The sequence below is a fragment of the Malus domestica genome, chromosome 09 (genome assembly GCF_042453785.1).
Source record: "Malus domestica chromosome 09, GDT2T_hap1".
Taxonomy (NCBI): domain Eukaryota; kingdom Viridiplantae; phylum Streptophyta; class Magnoliopsida; order Rosales; family Rosaceae; genus Malus; species Malus domestica.
The window spans coordinates 8,530,789-8,552,848 of record NC_091669.1 but is presented as its reverse complement, the minus strand read 5'-3'; the positions used below and the strand labels follow the sequence as shown (position 1 = coordinate 8,552,848).

General features: G+C 37.9%; 4 protein-coding genes across 8 annotated transcripts; 1 reads left to right on the top strand and 3 right to left on the bottom strand.

The window, feature by feature from the left end:
- The first annotated feature begins 4,877 nt into the window (after positions 1-4,877).
- Positions 4,878-8,724, top strand: LOC103442677 (protein-tyrosine-phosphatase IBR5). 2 transcript variants are annotated; one of them, XM_008381491.4, is made up of 6 exons: positions 4,878-5,230; positions 5,396-5,681; positions 6,379-6,478; positions 7,539-7,596; positions 7,896-8,002; positions 8,175-8,724. In XM_008381491.4, exons 2-6 carry the CDS (start codon positions 5,445-5,447, stop codon positions 8,486-8,488), a joined length of 816 nt encoding a protein of 271 aa, XP_008379713.3. In that variant the 5' UTR covers positions 4,878-5,230; positions 5,396-5,444; the 3' UTR covers positions 8,489-8,724. The 2 variants fall into 2 exon arrangements, with proteins under 2 accessions (XP_008379713.3, XP_070660719.1); XM_070804618.1 differs by having other exon boundaries at positions 4,880-5,230; positions 5,399-5,681.
- A 180-nt stretch (positions 8,725-8,904) lies between these two features.
- LOC103442675 (uncharacterized) lies at positions 8,905-13,017 on the bottom strand. Its single transcript, XM_008381489.4, has 11 exons — positions 12,870-13,017; positions 12,243-12,491; positions 11,711-11,917; positions 11,540-11,620; positions 11,313-11,399; positions 11,120-11,215; positions 10,919-10,972; positions 9,878-10,821; positions 9,575-9,623; positions 9,431-9,470; positions 8,905-9,253 (listed from the first exon to the last, which is right to left on the bottom strand). The coding sequence occupies exons 2-11, from the start codon at positions 12,483-12,485 to the stop codon at positions 9,108-9,110; spliced, it is 1,947 nt and encodes a 648-aa protein (XP_008379711.3). The 5' UTR covers positions 12,486-12,491; positions 12,870-13,017; the 3' UTR covers positions 8,905-9,107.
- Positions 13,018-14,004: 987 nt separating this feature from the next.
- Positions 14,005-15,939, bottom strand: LOC103442674 (mitochondrial pyruvate carrier 4-like). Its single transcript, XM_008381488.4, has 5 exons — positions 15,704-15,939; positions 14,922-15,020; positions 14,579-14,631; positions 14,395-14,468; positions 14,005-14,245 (listed from the first exon to the last, which is right to left on the bottom strand). Exons 1-5 carry the CDS (start codon positions 15,756-15,758, stop codon positions 14,197-14,199), a joined length of 330 nt encoding a protein of 109 aa, XP_008379710.1. The 5' UTR covers positions 15,759-15,939; the 3' UTR covers positions 14,005-14,196.
- A 2,334-nt stretch (positions 15,940-18,273) lies between these two features.
- On the bottom strand, positions 18,274-21,659 carry LOC103442673 (probable lipid-A-disaccharide synthase, mitochondrial). 4 transcript variants are annotated; one of them, XM_008381484.4, is made up of 10 exons: positions 21,534-21,630; positions 21,345-21,405; positions 20,960-21,228; positions 20,607-20,706; positions 20,382-20,487; positions 20,075-20,298; positions 19,791-19,866; positions 19,266-19,504; positions 18,798-19,024; positions 18,274-18,671 (listed from the first exon to the last, which is right to left on the bottom strand). In XM_008381484.4, exons 3-10 carry the CDS (start codon positions 21,214-21,216, stop codon positions 18,485-18,487), a joined length of 1,416 nt encoding a protein of 471 aa, XP_008379706.3. In that variant the 5' UTR covers positions 21,217-21,228; positions 21,345-21,405; positions 21,534-21,630; the 3' UTR covers positions 18,274-18,484. The 4 variants fall into 4 exon arrangements, with proteins under 4 accessions (XP_008379706.3, XP_008379707.3, XP_008379705.3 ...); XM_008381485.4 differs by lacking the exon at positions 21,345-21,405 and having other exon boundaries at positions 20,960-21,217; positions 21,534-21,659; XM_008381483.4 differs by lacking the exon at positions 21,534-21,630 and having other exon boundaries at positions 21,345-21,519.
- Positions 21,660-22,060: the final 401 nt, after the last annotated feature.

Genomic DNA, 22,060 nt, shown 5'->3' with positions numbered 1-22,060 from the left:
AAGGAACCAATTGCCAAGTTCCTTGAGCTTTGAGTGCATTAAACTCTTCTTGCATTGCACTTTGCCAATGTGGACATGTAGAAGCTTTGCGGAATGTTGAGGGTTCCTCCAAATCCTGTATTGCAGCAATAAATGAAAACCCCCCAGTAAAGTCACACTCATTATCCATCTGGAGAGTTTGTAATTCTGGAAATGAACCAATATAACCTGTGTAAGATCTTCGGGAAATGGCACCTGACTTCAACCTGGTGACCATATTGTGAGCTGATTCTTCATTAGTTTCAACCACAGGAGAAGAGATTGGTAGGATTACCTCTAACTGAGAAGGACTATGGACAGGCAACAATGATATTGTACTTGGAGGTGATGTTGAGAGAGTAGGAGAGCTATGAGTATGAGCATTGAGATCCTGAGAAACTTGACTTGATGAGCTTGGAACCTGTAAGCTATCCATTGGTTGATCTTCAATAATATCTGGAGATATGGGATCAGGAGCAAAACATGGTATTTGAACCATGATTGGAAACATTGTTGTACTCTGGACCTTATTGAACTTCCCAGAAGACAACTGCAGTCTTGATTTAAATGGAAATGTAGTCTCATCATGCACCACATGTCTTGACAATACTAGTTTAGTACTACTCAAATCATAACAGACTACACCTTTATATCCAGCCACAAAACCAAGAAAAACACATTGCTTTGACCTAGGTTGCAATTTATGTTTAGTATACGGCCTTAAGAATGGATAAACTGTAGATCCAAATATCTTCAATGTATGCAACACAGGGTCTTGTTTAAACAGAAGCTGATATGGAGACTTCATCCCCAAAACCTTACACGGCATTCTGTTGATCAGAAATGCAGCATGAGTACAAGCATAATTCCAGAACTGTAATGGAACTTCAGCCTCGGTTAAAAGTGTGATAGCAGTCTCTACGATGTGCCTATGTTTCCTCTCAGCAAGACCATTCTGCTGAGGTGTGTAAGGACATGATATGGAATGTGCAGTTCCTTTGAGTGCCAAAAAAGACTGAAATCTGTTACTCATATATTCAGAACCACCATCTGTCTGTAAGCACTTAATTATAGAATTGAACTGAGTTGTAACAAATGCAAAAAACTTAACAAAGACTTGGAAAACCTCAAATTTATTGATAATAGGGAAGATCCATACAAATCTTGAGAACTCATCCACAAAACTTACATAGTATCTAAACCCTTCTAGAGACTTAACTGGAGCAGGCCCCCAAATATCAGAATGTACTTTTTCAAACATAGAACTAGCCCTAGTTTCTCTGACAGGAAATGGTTGTCTACACATTTTTCCAGAAAGACATGAAGAACAAACAGAAGGTGATGAATCTACACTAACAGGCTGTCCAACATTTTGAAGCATAACATCAAGCACTTCGGCAGAAGGATGCCCAAGCCTCTTATGCCAAACAGAAGTCTTTACAGCTTTCCCAAGTAATGCAACAACTTTATTTTGACCAGCAACCAATCTTCTTGAAAACACAGTCACAGGGATCTCATATAGCTCTCCCCTACTCTTGCCGTGGTACAACATCATTCCTGTTGCCTTGTCCTGTATAAAAAAGACACTCTCATCACATATAAACCAGCAATGATTATCTTCACATAATTTCTTAACAGATAAGAGATTAACAGTAATGGTTGGAACATGTAAGACATTCTTGAGAAACAGTAAATGTTGTGGAGTTGAAAGGGTTGTAGAACCAATATGAGTAACAGCCAAACCTTCCCCATTACCAATAGTGATTTTCTCATCACCATTATACTGCACAGGTTGATTGAGATTCCCAAGATTAGATGTCATATGGTGTGAAGCACCAGTGTCCAACACCCATGTATCAGCTGCAGAGAAATGTTGAACATTCTGACCATATTCTGCAGCAGTCATGTGAGATGGAGCTTGAGCAGAAAATGCAGTAAGAGAAGGAGGTGGAGGTGCCCCCTGATAGGAATAGTTATTCCTATGTTTACAATCCAGAGCATGATGACCTTTCTTTCCACAAATTTGGCAGATTAAAACCTGATAACCATCACTCCTATTCGAACAAGTTGCAGCAGTATGACCTCTGCGAGAACAAATCTGACATTCAACTATCGGACCTGTTTTGAAGGTAGTATTACCACTCCAAGAAGACCTATTCCCAGTAGGAGAATTATTATAGTTGTTTCCCCATCTCTGTATATTCCCATTGTAATAAGGCCTTGAATTATTGAAAGACCCATAACCACTTCTGTTATAGTTCTGAGAAGTATTAGACCCCTGAGAATTATTAAACCCATTTCTGTTTTGAAACCTGTTGTTCCCTTGATAGCCTTGAGTATCACCAGTTTGTGAACCAGCATTTGAACTCTCTCCTTGTGAATACCCGGAATTCTGATGACCACCTGTAACTCTATCTCCTTGAACATACATTGCAGCCATGCCACTGGCCAGAGTAGTGACTCTTGCTTCCATAGCAGATTCAACACCAATCAACTGCGCCCTGAAATCTTTCAGTGGAATAGAAGTCTCCCTTGCTAAAACTACAGCCTTGACAATATCAAACTCCGATGGTAATCCAGATAAAGCAGTAATAACAACATCATTATCAGTAATCCTCTCCCCTGCAGACACAAGCTGATCACGAATGGCTTTCAACCGAAGCAAATACTTGTCAATAGAATCACTGCCTTTTTGAATTGTATGAAACTCAATTTTGAGTTGATTAATCCTAGCCCTTGACACGGACGCATATCGGTCTTGTAAGTTTACCCAAGCTTCATGAGACGTTTTACACCCTATGACATATTCCATAGCATCATCCGACAAAGTAGCAATTAACAGACTCAATAGTGCCATATCTTTCTGAACCCAAGATTTATAAGCTGCTGTGATTTCTGTAGTCACTCCACTCTCAGTGTTAATCACAAACTTTGGTGGACAAGGAGACTCACCAGTAAAAAATTCAAAGAAATCATACCCTCGTAAAACAGACTGAAACTGATAATTCCACTTAACAAAATTGTCATCTTGCAACTTCACAGTTAACATACCAAGCAAACTTTCAATGCGTACTGATTTATCAGACATCTTTATCACGTATTACTAACACGCAAACAATCTCAATCACAAATTTGTTTAACTCCAAACTACAACAATGATCACCACTTCAAGATATTTGCACTACTTCTTGGCATCAGCCTTCTATATGTATATACTTCAAAAGCTAAAATTTCAGCAATGTCACAAATGAACAACTTCAACCATATCACACCACAAATATAAATCTGCTATTGTCTGGCATCAGCCTTAATCGAATCCAACAAAGAACCCATATATGAAAAACCACAAGAAACAACCCAAATCGCCATATATCTTCACTGAAGCAAAAACGCAAACACTTGATGTGCAAAGAATAAAGAAAGAAACCAACAACCTGATTGAAAGACCCTCGACCCAAAATTCATCAAGCCAACACCAATCCTCCAAGAACTCCAACAACGCCTTCAACGATCAATCTCCAAGACTTACTCAGCGGAAGAAAATCCCAAAAAAAAAAATCAACCTTGGCTCGATACCATCTTAACAAAGAAGATCAGAACCACAGAAGAAAGAAGAAAGAAGAAATATAGAGAATGTAGAAGAAGACCTGGAAATAAAACTAGAAAGAATATGAAAAGTTTTGTATTGATAGAGTGGTTATTTCTTACACACATTAGACTACAATCGGCCTTTTATATCCCTCTAGTAGTCTAACTACCTTGCTTACTGTGTAAGCTACACATAACCCTCCTAACTAACTTTTAACAGAAATATTGATGACATGGCAGATTATGTGGCATTCACTTGAGTCAATATCAGTCAACATGAATTACACCCTTATTATAAATTGTGTCAGTTTTATGTGTTTAATAGCATTACTCTCTTCATTAAATTAGACTAATATAGATATTGATACTAAACTTATTGAATTGAACAATAATCCGATATACAAAACAAAATAATCTTTTTATGTTAAATTGAACCAAATACTGATACCAATAGTCATAACTCGTATTGTTGTAGTCGGATTATTGTTTAGTTTAACAATAACCCTAAACTCAACACTACAACAATACAACTTGAGTTTTAACACAAAACGATTCAAGCAGAAACAATCGTAAAAGTGTTTTTTTTCTTTGTATTTATGATAAGAGCTCGACTCTCATATTTTCATTTTGTTGAATAAAACTAACTTGCATCATAAATTACAATGCAAGAGAAAAACCGGTAATTACAAGAGAAGTGATGCAGCTAAAGGATTGGAGGCTTGAAGATCTGGGCTTTGGTTGTGGGGAGAAAAAGTCCACCATCGCTGGAGCTTTAGAAGCAACAAAAGAAAGAAAGCAAATTTGACTTGGTGAGAGAACTCACTATTTCTCATTGGAATATTTGAAAAGCTTTGGTTGCGTAAATGTCAAACCGTGAACAATAATTAACTTGACTTTGTTACGGGGAAGTACCTTTGCATGCTTGGAATGTCACAGTGAAAGAATTACTTACCATGCGTAAAGATAAGCATTGAATACAGTTTTGTCACTATGTAAGAAATCAAACACAAATAAATACGTGATTGAGTTGAATTACCACTACCGGAACATCTAATTCCAAGTAAGTTTTTCCTATTATCCATGTGAGTTGTTCATGTCAAAAAAGCAAAGGACAATGAAAACACTGGGAGTTGTCATGAGTCGTGAACGGAACAATCCACATGTCATCGTGTGATTGGAGGAACGTGTAAATGGCTCCCAAACGATATGTGGTCCAAAGGAGCACTATGATTGGGTACTAATGTGGGTGGGGCTTTGGGAGAAATAAACCCTCCTGTGGATTGAATGATCAAGAGAAAAGGAAATCTGGGCTTTTCTGCACGGCCTTCAACAAGAACCAGGAAGAAGCAGAGCATCTAACAAAACCACACCTAAACCAAAATCTCTCTCTCATCTTTCTCTTTCCATTATAAATACGGAATGATATATAATATATGCAATAAGGATAAACACGCACTGCCGTGATCTCTATCTATCTCCTCTTTGCTTTCTTTCTCTTCTACTGTTCTGTCTCCCACCGCAGTAGGACAGCTTTGTCAGTGAGAGACGCCCAAAAGCCAAAAGCCAAAACGCGAATCCTAGTGCTCAATAACCTTCATCAATCTGATAAAATCGACGCTTCCTTGTAACGCCTCCTACTTCTCTTTCTACCCATCTCTCTCTCTCTCTCTCTCTCTCTATAAATCTCGCTCTTTTTTTCCCACTTTAGGCTTTATCAAAGACAATTTTTGGCGAACCCAATTCGATTTCTCCGGTTTTTGATCTGGGTTTTGCTTGTTTTGTGATTTAGAAGTCGTTTTCTCATCTGGGTCGGTGCGAAATCTCGCTGCTACTAGGCTATGAGGAAGAGGGAGAGGGAGAACCCATGTGGGGTTTGTGGGCACTATCACAAATACGAAGAGGGCGAGGTCTGTGGGGTCTGCGGCCATCGAATGCCGGCGGTAGCTGAGAGAACTTCGATCCAAGTTAGTGCTTTTCCGTCTGAGATCTTGCCGGAGTTTCTCTATTTGGGCAGCTACGATAACGCTTCTCGTTCTGAACTTCTCAAGACTCAGGGAATCTCTCGTGTTCTAAATGTAATATTTTGTACCCTTGATTTTTATGCCTTGGTTATAGAATTGTAGATACAAAATGCGTTTCTGGTCCGGTTTTTCTCTTTGGAATGAATCAATTTAGTTCAATGGTTCGATGTTTGTAGCCGAAATCGTTTTTAGTACGTTGGTTGTGCTAATTAGACTTTCATTTGGAGACTGTATTTAGGATGGAAGCTCTGATCTTATATATGATAGGGGATTGATCGAGGGGACTTGCAGTATTCGGAAGTGCATTGTTTATATAAATAATAGGGAAGTCAATGAGATAGCTACAAGATCATCCATTGTTAAATGGAATGGTTGAGATCAAAAGTTATCTTGTCTATTAGATTGAAATGGTTGGCTGTTGAGATAGATAGCAGAACATGAAGAAGCGAATAGTAGCATTCAAGGATATGCTGCTTAGTGGTCATCTGGATGGTTAACTCCTCTGCAGTAGAAAACTGATAATTCCAGATGAGGAGTAAGAAAGGCGGATTAAGGCTGTGTCTAGGGTTATGAATAGATATGGACTTGGATAATGACTTAGTTGTTCACTACTTGACATGAACTGATTTATGATCATTGGGTTGATTTTAATGATTTTTACCTAGTGTTGTGTTGGTTGAAATAGCAATTCAGTCTCCAACATTTGAAGGCTTGACATTCTTGTGTGATGATTTTCTCCTTCTATGTGCAGACGGTTCCTGCTTGTCAAAATCTCTATAAGAATTCGTTCACTTATCACTATCTCCAAGATGACAAAATTTTGCAATTTGAGGATGCAAATCAATTTTTAGGTGTGTACTCTCTTTGTGACCATAATGACACATATGTTGTTCAATCTATTCTAGATTTCAGCTCGTTGTATGGTTTTGATTCTTGGATATTTGACTCATAATATGTTTCACTAATACAGATTTGCCCCTTCAAACTCAGTCTTTATATAAAGCTGTTGGGACCTACTGTTTACATCAGTTACTGACATGCTCACATTTAACATATTGTTCACTGTCGCTTTCATTTTATCCGAGTACATTGGCTACTTCAATTGGTTCCTAGTTTTTCTATAGATTTTTCTCCTGACATAGTATTTAGGTCAAAGAATATACGGAGCCACTGAAACTAGGTTATGGAAACATTAAAATATTTGTGTTGATTGGTTATTCAATGCGGGATCTTCATAACTAAACGGATCGGTTTTTGATGAATAGGATTATTGATAGTTTTTTTATTTTTGGTAATTAGATTATTGATGGTTGAATTTGATATGTTTTGATCATTATGATAGCACGCCACTGAATGGTTTCTTGATTTGCATTTGCCTAATTGCCCCATTTTGCATTCTGGTACCGTCCACTGGTTCAGCGGATTTGCAACTTTATAGGTTTATGTGTCAGCATTCCCAATAGAGAATTAGAATCAAGATATGGACAAAGGGCCATAAATCAATCTTGACTTATGGAGGATTGGAATAACAAGACAGGCTTTTTTCGTACTACCTTTCTGATAATTTGTTGGAAGAAATCTTTCTAGGAATCTTAAATTGATCAATTTTAGATGAGACACATGAACCACACTCTACTAGGTTAAGTTAATACAAAAATTAACTAGTCCACGCTTTGCAGTTGCTGATCTATTGTGAATTTTGGTGGCAAAACATCATTCAAGTGTATTTATAGCATTTAATTACCGTAACTGACCTGAATTTTTTTAATGCTTACTACCGAATGGCTTCACTATTGAATTTCAGAATTGCGATGCTAGCTTGGATATTCTTAGTATAATTAGCAATTCAAAATTTGCATTGTTTGCTTAATTTTCCTACTGAACGAAGTGAAACTGTGCTTAATCTTGCAGAGCAATGTGAAAGGGACAAAGCTCGCGTTTTAGTGCACTGCATGTCTGGGAAAAATAGGTGAACTACTGAAAATCATGTTTTTTCTTTTTAGTTACAAGTGTACATAACAGTGCACTGACATGCACACACATGAACTATAGTGTTTCATAAATAGTGCATCACATAGCCAGTGCAATTAATACGGTGCAGTGCTATCCACACACCCACCCTCTGTTAATTTCTGTCCTTTGATCTTCTTGAATTCATTCGATCTGATGGCTGAAAATTGAGATGGGTGTGTGGAAGGTAAAAAAGGGTGTGTAAATGGCACCACCCTTATATTTTGCTAAACCACCAGTCTATGTTCATTCTTACAGGTCTCCGGCTATTGTAATAGCATATTTGATGAAATCGAGGGGATGGAGACTTGCACCGAGTTACCAGTGGGTGAAAGAACGGAGACCTGCTGTTGAATTAAGTGAAGGTATGCAATGAAGATTTGTTGCAGCATTTCTTAGGAGGAGCAGAAAACAAATGGAATTCCATGATTGTCAAACCTTCTGAATATTACCTAGCAATATTCATGCATAAAGGTAGTGCCCACTTGTTCTGAACAATTATACATCTCTGACTTTCTTTTGTGTTTATGGATGCAGCAAATTACCATCAACTGCAGGAGTACGAGGAAAAGATCTTTGGATCAACCGACAGTAGCAACCCAACCTTGCCAGCCTTTCCACCGGCTGCACCTTCGTTTAGCTTTGGCTTCCCAAGAGCCAATGATCCAGTTCCCCTACCTGCATTTAACAATGATGGTGCTACCTCCATTTTTGCCCGGCCTCCCATAGACATTCCTCCTCAAGACTTTACATTCGGAGCCAGCCAGCCTCAAAATGTCATCTCAGGAAGCGCTTTCAGGGCAAACCTGCAGAATTCAAACCCCAGTGATATTCCAATGGATAGTTCTTGAGTTTCCTGTTTTCTTAAACCCCGTTTGCGGATCAAAGTGTTGGAGCAAAGTATCCTGACTCGGATGAGTTTTATTAATATCTGGATGTAAAGTGGGAGTGACTGCTCATACTTTTTTAGCTTATAAGATTTCACAGGGTGATAAAAGATGGTGTCCTTTTTCTCTCTCTGGTTTCACTTCTGTAAGTTATATTTGTCCATGAACGCGTGATCCAATACAAAAGTTTTCTTTCAGTATATGCACCTTTTTTTTGGGTAGGTTATTTTAAACCCAAATGCAGTTCGAACTTGAGACCTCTTCGAATAAGATAAGTATTACTTCACCAAAAACTAGTTGGTGAGCAACGTTCGAATCTAAAATACAACAGCCGTACTATAATTGAAACGAGGGCGTTGGACCGGCAGTGAGCGGCGGCGGAGTCTAAAACAGCCATTTTTATTTACAATGTTGACCTGACATGATCTTAAGCCAGGTAATCATGTATTCAACAATGTTCAGTTCTACACGGATATGTTACAATGTAAGGCAAAAAGTACAGCCAAGCATGCATTGCAGGGAACACAATACAGTAGAGATCACACACATAGACAGAGCAGACTCTTTGCTTGGAAATGTGTCTTTAGGAAACAAATGTCTCAAGGGTGGACTTGGCAAGCCATAATAAGCCCGGATCATCTCGCTTCAGCACAAGGTAAGTCTCTTGCTTTCCAACTTCATCCACGACGCTTTCGTTGAAGCCAATCAGGAGAAGGAATTCCATGGCAGCTGATATGGCAAAATTGAAAAAGGGTAAAACAAAAACGGTTATCACAAAAGCTCCATCTTTAGATGTACAAGCATGACCGTCCTGTGATTATTATCCAACCCTTCCGGGTTCCATTTAAGGTTTTTCCCAAGCCAGGTCAATAAATACAGAATCTAAATGTACGGGAAGTTGCATACCTTTGTAGAGTGCCACATTCCTCTGGATTGTGGGGTTTGCCTGCAATGTATGTCCATCAGCTATTAGGAGAAATATTTAAGAGGAAACTCCACCTGTTCAAGCTAAATTTAATGAAAGACTATTAATGGTAACAATGTCCGTACCTTGCGAAGTTTCCTGTATTTCATCTCACCTGGGTGTTCAAGCACATTCCTACAAAAAAACGTGTATGGATAAGCCACAATCAACAACTCAATGCATAAAGGTCTACAGATGACCCAGCAATGCATTTCTATCTACTTCAGGTGCTACCTGAGTTCTACATTACTTCAGAGCAACAAGTTCAATATAGCCGTGACCCTATAACATGGTGATTCTAAAAAGATAAAACCAGCTGGTATGCACTGCCTGGAAGTTTTTACGTTTATGGGGAAAGGCTACAAGTTAATCAAATTAGATTACTGAACCTTATTATCTTAAAGAGAGTTTGGAGGACTGTGGTAGCCTGTGTGGGATTAACCTCAGCTTGCAGCATCTTAATGTTCTCCTGCAAGCGTTTACAAAAAATTGTAACAGGGTCTTGAATTCTCTGAAATTCTTGATCATCTGGATCGGGTTCATCAATCTGCATTCTGGATGTATCCTGTGGATGCACCAAATTAGCATCAGGATCAGGATCTGCCTGAGTGACACCATTTGAATGAGAATCATCAGGATCAGGTTCATAATAAGCCTTCCTTGGATTGTCTTCATGTTTGATGGTTTCAGTAACCAAAGAATTGTCGTGTTTAGGTCTTATAATATTTCCATATGAACCATATCCTAAATTATCTGCTTTTGCATCCAAGTCATCAGGATCAGGTTCGTCCACATTATTCCTTGCTTGACCCCTGCTTTCCATAATATCCATATTATCAGGATCTGGTTCTTCACGAGACTCAGTCCCCGCTAACTCAGGTTGACAGATCATAGACTCACTGAAATCTTTTCCAAATAAGGTCCCGCTTCCCGAAAATTGTGAGGATGATTCATTAGTTCCCTGAGAATCATCAGGACTGGGCTCAAACTTGTTCTGATTGTCAGACTGGGCATCAGGATCAGGCTCCATAGCAGGGTTCTTCTGAAGTTTGGATTCTTTTAGCATATCTGACCCGGAATCATCAGGATGTGATTCTTCATGTGCTTCAGAGACACTATCATGAGAAACAGTTGCCATACGGTGATAAGCAGCAACCACTGAAGCTGAACGAGCGCTTGGCAGCCGATTGGATATATTTCCTCCAAGCTTCTGAGAAGAATTACTTCTGTCTCCAACAATGAAGTCTTCTTCATACTGTTCCGGGTACCGCACTCCACTCAGTGTGTGACTTGTTGATCTCGTCCAATCTAAACTCTCAGCTTCTTGGTTCAACTAAACAGAGATAATATTAAATTAAAAAAATGGAGGCAACTACACTGGAACATTACCTTGGAAATTTAAAAGAACATGCATCCACTGTATTTGTTACCTGTTTATCCAAAGCATAAAAGTTCGCATCATGTTCAGAATATACCATGTGAGCCTGAAATAAATAGAAGAGTATAAGGTCCCAAAAACCACAACACCATGTAATGTCATAAACCACAAAAAGCTTCTGCAGACATAATGTACCAACACAAAATGCGCGCGCACACTGAAAATGTAGAGTACATAACTATAAATAGCTTACAAGTTCATGCAGAAGAGTTTTCTTGATACTTTCATATTTCCTGAAACCCTTGAGGTCATCTGTTCGAAGACGCAGAGATATCTCCTCTCCATGGTTCTGCAACAGTAAGCAAGCAACGCCAAGAAATGTAAAGCAAAGAAAATATACTTGTTCTACCATTTTCATAATTTATTATGATGCGTAGAGTGATTACCTTATTGAAGCCGAGGATGCATTTGGGACTTATGCCAACATAACCAACAGGGGCCATTTCAGTCATGATTCCCACATGCCAACGATGCTTTAAAAAGAACAATGCAAAGATAAATTATCAGCGGTGGCATCTGAGTATAAGGGAATTCAATTTATCAATACAGAGCAAATGCACTGCATACTGGACAGTCTGTTTATACGAGTGTGGGAATATGCATTCCACGGTACCTTGTTCATGACAGAAATAATTCCAGGATCTGCAGCAAGCATGTGCATTCTTTTCAACGCCTCTAAAGCCGGAGGGTTCAACTACAGACAATTAACTACTAAGTTGAAGTTCTACGCCTCTTTCAAAAATTGATAAAGCAATAAATTTGGTCATATATAATGTTAGAATACCTCAATTCCTGGAAGTTGAAGTGTCCGGAATTCACAAAAGATATAAGGTCCTTGCGGAAGTTTCAGACTCTGAGGCCTGCCTGTCATCCGCTGCCTCAGTCTCTTTTCCTCTTCATCAAATCCAGCTATCCTTAAGTTTGCCTTTGCATTTTGTAAAACTTCATCAACCTCGTTTTCAGACACTCCCATCATTCTGATGGACTTCCCCTAAAAAAGAACAAATCAATCAGTTAGCATGCAAGAACTCCAAAAGTTCAGTTATAGAAATTTAATCAAACAAAATCACATCCATCTTATCCCCTTTAATACATTCATTGCACATATTCATTAATGAAACTTGAACAGAAATTAGAAGGGTGCTAAAGTTTCCTTGTCGTCTAAGTCGCTGACATAAAACTTCTGATAGGACGGTTATCATGTCTTATAGACAAGTAGAACAACCAAACTCCAAAAGCAGTAGCAATATCTAGGTAACTATTTAATTATTCAGAAGACATGAACCGAATACACAAACACCAACTAAATACGATACCTCAACGATGGAAGCTTCCTGTAAACTCAAGTTCTGATGCCCATCAGAGAAGGGAGACAACATTTTTGAGCTTTTATCCGAGAACTGCGGAACAATTAGCCTCATCGTATCTGCTTTAACATCCGTTAACTTTTGCAGTTCATGCCCGAGATCCTTTACAGTAGCACCCGAACTGATCTCCACATTAAACCTTTTACCTCTCCATATGACCCAAATATTGTGCTCCACTTGTGGATCTTCCATGTTATCCTACAAAGCCAAAAATTTCAACTTTTAATACGTAACAATGTATCCAGAACTACCAATAAACCAAAATTACCAGCCTTTTCAAAGAAATAATCATTTTTTCAGTTCCACCATCAAACTATTGAAATAAAAAACAAAACCCACATCAAGTTTTCAACTTTATCCACTGAAAAAAAAACCCCAACAAAACCCACATACAATTAATATCAAATTTCAACGAAAACCAGCTCAAAGCTAAGAAATTTTAGAAACGGGCACACAGTTTTCACAGAAATGAACGAATTTAATTGAATTGCACATAGATTTTGGAACTAATCATGGAGATTATGGAAGCATAATCCGTAATTGAAGAAACCCAGATCGAGAATTGGGATGACTTACTCAGATTATGATCGAGCTCTCTGGTATTTTGAGAAGCGGATTTTCTGAGAATCAGGTAAAAATGTTTCTGCCGTAAAAAGGTAGAATAATTTGGACGTTCTAAGTACTTATATAGGCAATGGGAGCGTAGGATAAGAGGCGGCGCATTCTAGTATCTGTGATTGGGAATTATGCTAAAATTAACGGCGGTGGGTGGTTGACCGCCTGTTACGTATGTGCTGGCGTATAGCCATAGGGATTATTGAGAAGAGAAAGTTCATCAGATGCTAGTACACTGCAACCCTGTTGACTGAACACATTTCCTAGATTTTCTTTCTATATTTTTCTTTCGTTTTGATCAATTTTTCTAGCATTTTGTTGGGACGTAGGCGTATAGCCCTTAATACTAAACCATCCATATCAACTCTTATATAACGGTTTAGTGATTAAGTTGTCTTTTTCGGAGGATGCTAACAACCTTCTCATTTGAACCTTCTCATTTTACTTTTTTAACGTGTCTCTCTTTCTCATCCTGTAATATTGTACGGTGATCTGAACTATTTATTTTCTAGGCGAGCCTCTAAAGATTATCTATGAAAAAACATAACTAAATTCGTAATTGTTTAGCCATCTTTAAACCGTCAATTGAACGGTTAAACGATTTTTAACTTAGTTAATTTTTTGCAGCGTTAACCTTTAAAAGGTAAACCGAGATGATCTCAGTGAGAAGGTTGTCATCTTCTTCTTCATGATCATCATAAAATTCGACATACAAAAAAAAGAATGTTGGGTTGACCACCTGACAGCCTTCCCCTCCTTATTTGAGTTTGAGACCGACAATGTAAGATAAACTTACATAGGCGGAATAGCAAGTTTCATTCATCCCTAGTTAAGTCAAAATCTACGTGTTTCCAGGAATAGGTTTATGTAATAGGCAGATCATGCTGCAAGACAGCTTACATTGTTTTCCACAGGCATATAACCGTTTTCCACAGGCATATAACCGTTTTTAGTACCTGCATAACTGCAAGTCCAAAGCTATACAAGCGGAGATTCGGCTTTGAGTGTGGGGATAAATACTCCCTACCGCGTAATTAGGCTTCTCTCAGTGGCTAGTAAGCCCGCTGAGTAAATGTGCCGAATGAAGATGTCGCTATTTATAAACAGAATTTATGCTTCAATATATTTTTCATTGGCCTTAATTGAACCATGAGGTTCAAACATAATCCAACGTTAATGCATGAGAACGAATATGTTTTACTGCAATTGTTACAAGATTGAATCGGAATGCTTAACTCGAAATCAGCACGCAAAGTTTAATATGCAGCAAGTGGAATTGAGGTTTTATTCATTCTTCTTCTGCAGCAACTTCTTGGTTTTTGATGGACAAGTCATGCCTGGAAAATATGAAAATTGGTGATAGTCAATTCATTGTAATTACTTACGACTCAAAATAAGACAGATATGAGAGCAGTTAATTGTGCTATAACGATTAATTTGGAATGCTAATAACAATTTTCCAATATGAGGGTACATGGCAACATACTGAATTTTACGCGAAAGTTGATACATAGCGGTTACAGACATAGCGAAATTGACACTCACAAGATTCCAGTTCTTCTGCAATATACCAAAATGGACAACCATGAGAAGGTGAAAATCTATCTCAAACTTATACAGTAAATTATTTGCTATAATTAATGAATAACTTGAGGTTTAGAATCACTTACTGGTATAATTACGGTGCTGTATCTTGCCCATATTAGTCCACTGCATGCAAGGACTGGAGATCATCCAATGTGGACGCCAAAAGTTTCTATCAGTAATCAATTAATGAAATAATCACCAACCAGTAAGTAAAATTTTCGACAAAATTGGCAAGACGGGAGGTTCTTGACTTCCTCGGAGATATATCTATCTCTTTCTTCTTATATTGCTCAACACTCTCATTACGTGACAGTGGCTAAGTCATGTGATAAGATATATAAAAAAAAACAGAGAATATATCTCCAACGGTATGTTAGAATCCGGGAAGACGGAGGCCATCAAACAAATTAGGGAGTCATGGCCAACCTGACTGCTGAGGATAGGATAGTTTCTCTGGTGGTGTTGCTGAGTCAAGAATATTTGCAATGGTTAGACCCCATTTAAATGTTGGGGCCCAGAAATGGACTGCAAAATTAGAACAAATAGCAAACCTTTTAATATAAAGAGTTTTAACAAAAAGCTTCGGTACTGTTCATTTTAATAGACTGAAAAATCATATTTTTACACTAAAAAGTCAATCATTGTACTATTCATTTTACCTTTTATTTTATCCTTATCGTTAAAACTCAAAATTTTCAAATCATTTTCATTAGTTTTTCTTTTAATATATATGAGAAAATGGTATATCAGGTACCAAGTTATAGTGTTAATTGAGTGTTTAATTTTTTATGAAACGAAATAACTTCATCATCAGATAAACTTCAACTTTACATCGAAGTTAGGTACTAGATAAGACAACACATACAAAATTAGAGCGGGCAAACGCTACACAAACAACTAAACAGCCTACGGCACCATCAAATCATTGAGTTTCATCTTCAAAATTATAAGTAACAGGCTTAATGATGTCATAATATTCTGAAGGCAGATATTTGCTCAATTTTCTGTAAAATTTTAGTTTTCATCTAAGAAATCAATAATCTCGATAATATGTTGTTTAATCTCAATAACTTTGATGCTAATCAAGAACAACCTATCGGATTAAGATTAACTCTACCAACAATATTCTATTGAGAAGTTGAGAACAATATAAGTAAATAACCAACAGAAAATTAACATGTATAAACTTATGGAGTAAGTAAACAAACTCGTTTTGGGGCCAGCTGGGTGGTTCCAAAATGCTTGCAGCTTGGAATTTGCCATGAAATGATACTCGGATTCCTTCTGGAGATCTGATTGAGCATACAGCAAAACTAAGGAAGAAGAAGATAAGAACTTATATATAAAATCATTATTATAGTGGTCCTTCCAATAATTTGGGGTTGAATTCAAAGAAAGTGACTGTATAAATATATAAGCAAAGGCGTCTTTTGCAAGAAAAAGAAATAATCTAAGCAAAGGTATTCGACAACAAAGATATTTTAAAGGATAATGCTAGAAAAATCATTTGTTTAAAGCATATTTTGTAAATCATATGACGTGGTTATTGATTATTGAATTATTTTTTAAGTGTTGATTAACGTTTTCTTATAGGTGACATCTCATACAGTTATATACGTGATCTGAAAAGTTTGTTTACCGTATTGTTTTATTTTAAAGTAATTAAGAGAATAAAATAAAACGCAACCTCAATACTATTGGACACAGCTTTTAAACATTTGTATATCCATTTGTGAACAATGCATAAAGACCCTTTCAACCACATTTGTTGACCGTCATCCATTAGAGAATCACTTTCTTTTGCCAACACAAATTGAAATATTGCAGATTGAAATTTTGAAAACTAGAAGCAAATGAGGCTGCATTATTCGTTGGAGATATGATATGTAACACAAAAATGGGTTATTTAACTGCAAGAACATATGATCACTTTGATCATCTGTAACATCAAGAAACATGCCAACTTGTCTAGATATGCACCAAAAATCTTCATCTTCCAAGAAGAGTCTGACTCCGACCATTGCGGCATCGTTGTTCAGGTTCACATCCCCTCCGATATGAATTTACCATCTGTCTGTAGCAGTTTTCCGGATGCTTGAAGCTGCATCCAGGTATGCCATCTCTTAAAGTAACTCCATAGCCAATAATCCTCATGGCATCTACTTCTACTTCAACAAAAATTGCAGACATGAGGAGAGTGCCAAGGAACAAAACAGTAATTGCCTCGGACACGTTCATTTTTGCATTTGCATAGGGTGAGTTTTCTGGAATTTTTATAGGGAGAGAACTGCGCGTGTGCAAAAATATGGTGGAAGGAATTGATTGATCTTAATTTTATTCTAATTACCTGTGATTAAGCTGATTAATTGATTAGGCTTGTAATTGCTTTGATTGCTGCACTAAGAGAGAACTTTTTTGTGGGGATTGATAATTGAAATCAATCACTAATATGTGAATTAACTTACATACTGAGAGAGTTAAAAAGGTTATCGTTAGTTATTTGTACCATATTTACTGACAATATTAGTGACCGTGTCTCTGTTTGAGATGAGATCTACGTATACAAATGAGTCTCATCTCTATTACACAAGTGACGGGTGAGATTAAATGGGAAATGTAATTCAAATAGCGTGACTTGATCTAACGAGAAATAACTTGCACCTTAGACCAAGTATACATATGTGATCACAAGAATTGGAGCTACTTCACCTTGAGTTGAAGAATGACGTAACCAACAAGCGACCAAAAAAGAAATTTTTTATGACAGTGGACTCATCTCATATTTGTTTAATTAAAACCAGCTCTTGAACAAGAAAAGAAAACGCACTGCTAAAACAAGAAATATACGAAAGAAATGAAACAAATGCGAAAAAGATAACCCTGCAGAGCACTGCTGTAACCCTAGCTAGCTAGCTAGATTATATCAGTGTCCCATTACAATGACATGACTCGATTCATTGTCTTCAGTTTCATCTGCGTCTGGTAATTCGTCTGCATCTGGCTCAACTTCGCCGGTTCTGGCCGATAAAGTCACTGCAACCTTGTTCACAATCTTGTATGTGTCATCCACATCATCATCCCCGACTGCATCAGTCTCATCCTCCCGGCATTGGTCCCCATTATTCGGGTCACTGTGGCAGTCGCCATGGTTCTCATGAGCCTCAGCCACCTTGAGCAAGAACACACTGGCCAAGAGTGTCCCCAGGCAAAGCAAGAGCAGTCTTCTTGATACAGCCATTATAGTGACGAAACGGGATCTTTCGAGCTTTTTCGCAAGAGATTGCTCGTGGAAAATTCGGATTTTAGGGTTTGTGTGGAGTTTGATAGCGTGAAGTGTGATTGAAAGGAGTTGTGGGGATTTTAAAGTGAGTGTTGTTTACTATAATAAGAAGTGGGTTTTGTTTGTGGCCTTGAGGAGTTTGTAAGGAGTTGAGCTAGTCTTATGGCTTCGATGTGGAAGAATGCCCTATATGTCAGCCTTGTTATTCGAATCTGCGTTACCATTGTCTTAGATTTTGTGTTTCGTAGGTGTGATTTGGTCCAAATTCGTTATCTTACCAAATCAAACCGGACTCCAAATTAATCGGGTTGATGATAATCGATTCGACTTAAAATTGCGTACATGTCAGAGGACTTCAAGTTTTTGTATGAACTAGAAATATACCTGTTTATTTACTTGTACAAGTTCAAGCAAGCAAAGAAATTAGAGCTTATGTTCACGACATTTTTTCGAACATAGGTCAATCTCATCCATGACGGATCTGTTTAGATAAAACGATTGTCAAAAGAAAAACCGATCAACATAGGGTTGCTTATTAAATTTTGGAATTTTGATGTTACATTGTCAGTATTCATACACCTCCAATCGAGTGAAGAACGGAAACAAAACTCACCGCCTTCAATCTGAATCAAGTTAAAGGATTCATCGGTGAGATACAAACATTTGGATAACATTTTGTGCATAAATAATGACATCCCACAGATAACAATTATGGCTTTGCATGGTGCAGTATTGCAGTTGCTGCTATCACACTTGGTGTGTTATGGGGAAACCTCCCTCCTTGATGCTGCTCTACCAACTCATCTGAATTTCTGGCCGGAGTGCAAAGAAGTCTGATAACCTTGCCAGCGGCAACAATCTGCTTTTCTCGGAGGCCATCGTCATGTATCAAACCCCTGCGGTGGATCAAATATACTTGATTTATGTGCGAACTAGGGAAATATCAGGCTTTGTACTTATAATATTCGGTATGCCAGTAAGCACGCTAAAAATTGAAGAGATCATGCTTAAATGAAACTTACAAAATCAATGATGCTAGGTTTGTCGGAGTGCACGCTTGAAAGAGAGCTTCGGGTATAATAGGTGAATCCATGAGAATATTTGGGAGAGAGACGTAAGGTATCTTGGCCTTATAACGAATAATCCACTCAGTTAGGAAATGAGCTCGATAAGCGACTACACATGGTAGCCGTGCAAGCTGCATCTCCAAGGCAACTGTTCCAGAAGCACATAATGCAACACTACTTGCCTGCAAGTTAATATAAGTAACAAGTTTGAGCAAGAACAGACATATTCAAATATGCTCAGATATGAACATCCGAAAACTTGGTTTCAGATATGCTCAGATTCATGCTCTGTTAGATGGCGATGTTAAGTGCATCACCGCTATCAAACGAGGAGACAAATTTCACTGTGTAGGAGGTAAAAGGATACACAAGCAAACACAATTTATAGCATCCACAGTACTCTTTTAGGTTTTTTTCACTCACACTGAATGCATCATATTTTTGGTGCAGGGATCCTCCTGGAATCAATATAGAGGGCACAGGCCACTTGTTAGCGATTCCGGCAACATAGTTCTTCACATGCTGATTTGGAGCAACGTGGATGACTGTTACTAACTCAGGAAAGGACACTTTTAATAATCCCATAGCGTTTGCGAAGATAGAAAGCATTCTGGTGACCTCTTGTAATCTGCTTCCAGGAAGCAAGGAAATGACTTTTGCTCCTTTGCAAAATAAAAATCACAGAATATTAAATGAACGCTCCAATTTTGATAGAGAAAGAAATGTGTGCACACACAGAAAGGAGCGCCTTGGCAATGATATGGAGCTTGGAATAAATTTATTTAAAAAAGGAGAAGAAAGGGGAAGAAATAATCAATTGATGGAGCAAGAAGATTTCAGAAATGGTTTCATTGTGGAACCTCGATTCTTAGGCCACTATAACAGAATTATTCTTAGGTACTGCCAAGGATAATCAAATAAATATTACGAATGAAGATTAAATTTCACCTGCTGGTATTGCATATCTCCTTCGGAAATCTTCACAGTTTCCTTCTATCTTCCATTCATGGGGTGAAGTGTCCTTCTAGAAACAAAATTGTGTATTAGTACTTGAAACTTAAAAACAAAAGTCGATTTTAAAAGCATCAAATGGTTCTGAACTATGTTTGTATTATTTTCAACTGTTTAAAAGAACGAACATGAAGCTAAAGATTCAAGAAATCTTAAAGTATGATCTGTAATGACAATTATCAAGTACTTCTATTCCATAAAGGAGAACAAAAAAATCATACCGATTTCAGCTCCAAAACATCCTCCAAAATGGGGTGGCCCACAAAGGTCGCAGCCAGTCCATTTGATCTGCAAACTTCTTCTTCATTTGGAAGTATACACAAGACATGATCCACAAATCCAGCCAGGCCTCGGAGTCTTGCTTCACCCCCTTTCCAAGCCCAGAATGACGGTGCTACATAGTGGAAGTGTACTGGAGCATCGACTCGCTGCTGATTGTATCTAGCTGCAAAAAGCATGTCCCCATTTTCCAACACCATACGTATCACTAAAGTCTGATTATAACACCAAGAAGGTGGTGCATATTACCCCGTAGCTGTTTTAAGAGGCGGAAAGAGAAACCCTTTGAATCCACTGTCACAACAACATGAGGTTGAAACAGAAGAGCAGCCTCTAGTGTCTCCAGCAGCTTCACCTGACACAATACAATAACCAGATGCCAGAATGTAAAAACGTTTTTTCCCTTGTACTAAAAGATGAAACACTATTTGTCGTCGAATTTGTTCAGTAAAGTCTTATATAGCTCAAACTCACTCTGATCCTATTCAGATGAGGCAATAACTCCAATAATCCCATCACCGCAATATCCTCCATCGGAAACAGCGACTTTAATCCTTGCTTGGACATCATCAACCTAAACACATTATAGACACAAAACAAACACCTCCTGTTTAACCAATATCATTCAAACAACAAACTTCAAAAACCACAGTTTTGTCCAAAGCGTCTAAAATGTTATCCATGTGAAGATTGTATTCTCTTAAGAAAAGCAAGATAACCCAATTACTTAAATGCACAGACAGAGGCTGCTAACATAAACCTATGTAAAAGGACATCCGCAAAGAATTACAGTTTCCAATAAAACCGCAGGGAACGTAAAAGATTACCCTCCAACACCGGCAAAACGGACAGGAACAGGACAGAGATTCTTCAGAGACGCCATGAGACGAGAGCCAATGGTGTCTCCGGAAACCTCTCCAGAGACTATGAAAACCCTCAGCTCCCCATCTCTAACAGCCATGTCTATCACACTTGTGCTTGAAACTGATGCATATCTTCTGATTAGCCTTGAAAACCCCACAAAATTCTCACCATCCACATTCCTTAATTTTCTGAACCACATTCCTGAATATCTCCTGAGCATCCTGGTTCATGTCTACAAGAAAATAAGTATTTCAAAAATCTTGGGCAATGAAAAAATTAGAGATATCTCATAAATTAACATACACAATAAACCCCAAGATCAAAAGTGAGTGTGAAAATGAAACTTACCGAATTCAAAACCCCATGTAAGTGAAAGCAGCCATTAGAACTGAAGAAAATAATTGCTTTTCTACGACATTCAATGGAAAAAAGAAAAGGAAAATGCCCAGTAAATTGTTGGTTATGGAATATAAACACACAGCAATTTGAAATATTGAAACAATAAATGAGAAAAACAGTTGGAAAGGAAGAACTTACAGTTGAGCAGCCGAGGCAAAGCAGTAGGAAGAAAGCAAAAAGGGTTTCTTCAGAAAACTGCTGCAATTTTTGGGTGTACAGATCCTGGCTAAATTTGTGCAAGGCCCATATATTGATTTCTTTCTTCTCAAAGGCCCGTATATACCACACCAGAGTGACCCAATAGGCTAAGAACAGCAAAAAGAAATTGAAGAATCTCAGCAAAAGTACAAAAATAAAATAATTCATGCTTTCCACCACATCTTTGCATTGCATATCATGCCCTTGTCTCACAAAGGTGAGGTCATGGGAGGTCCAACGCGGTTTTACCCATTACATTAGAGGGAGTAGGATTCTTTTTCCTCTTATTACCATTCTCTTCCATCATTTCCTCTCACACTCTTCTTTTTGTCTTATTCTTTATATAAAAAATTCAAAACAAGATGTAGACATGACGTAATTGTAATCGTTTAAATAGGAGGGGATGAAAATAGAGAGAGATTAGGGGGTGTATTCAAATGAGAATTGAGGAGATTTTAAAGGATTTA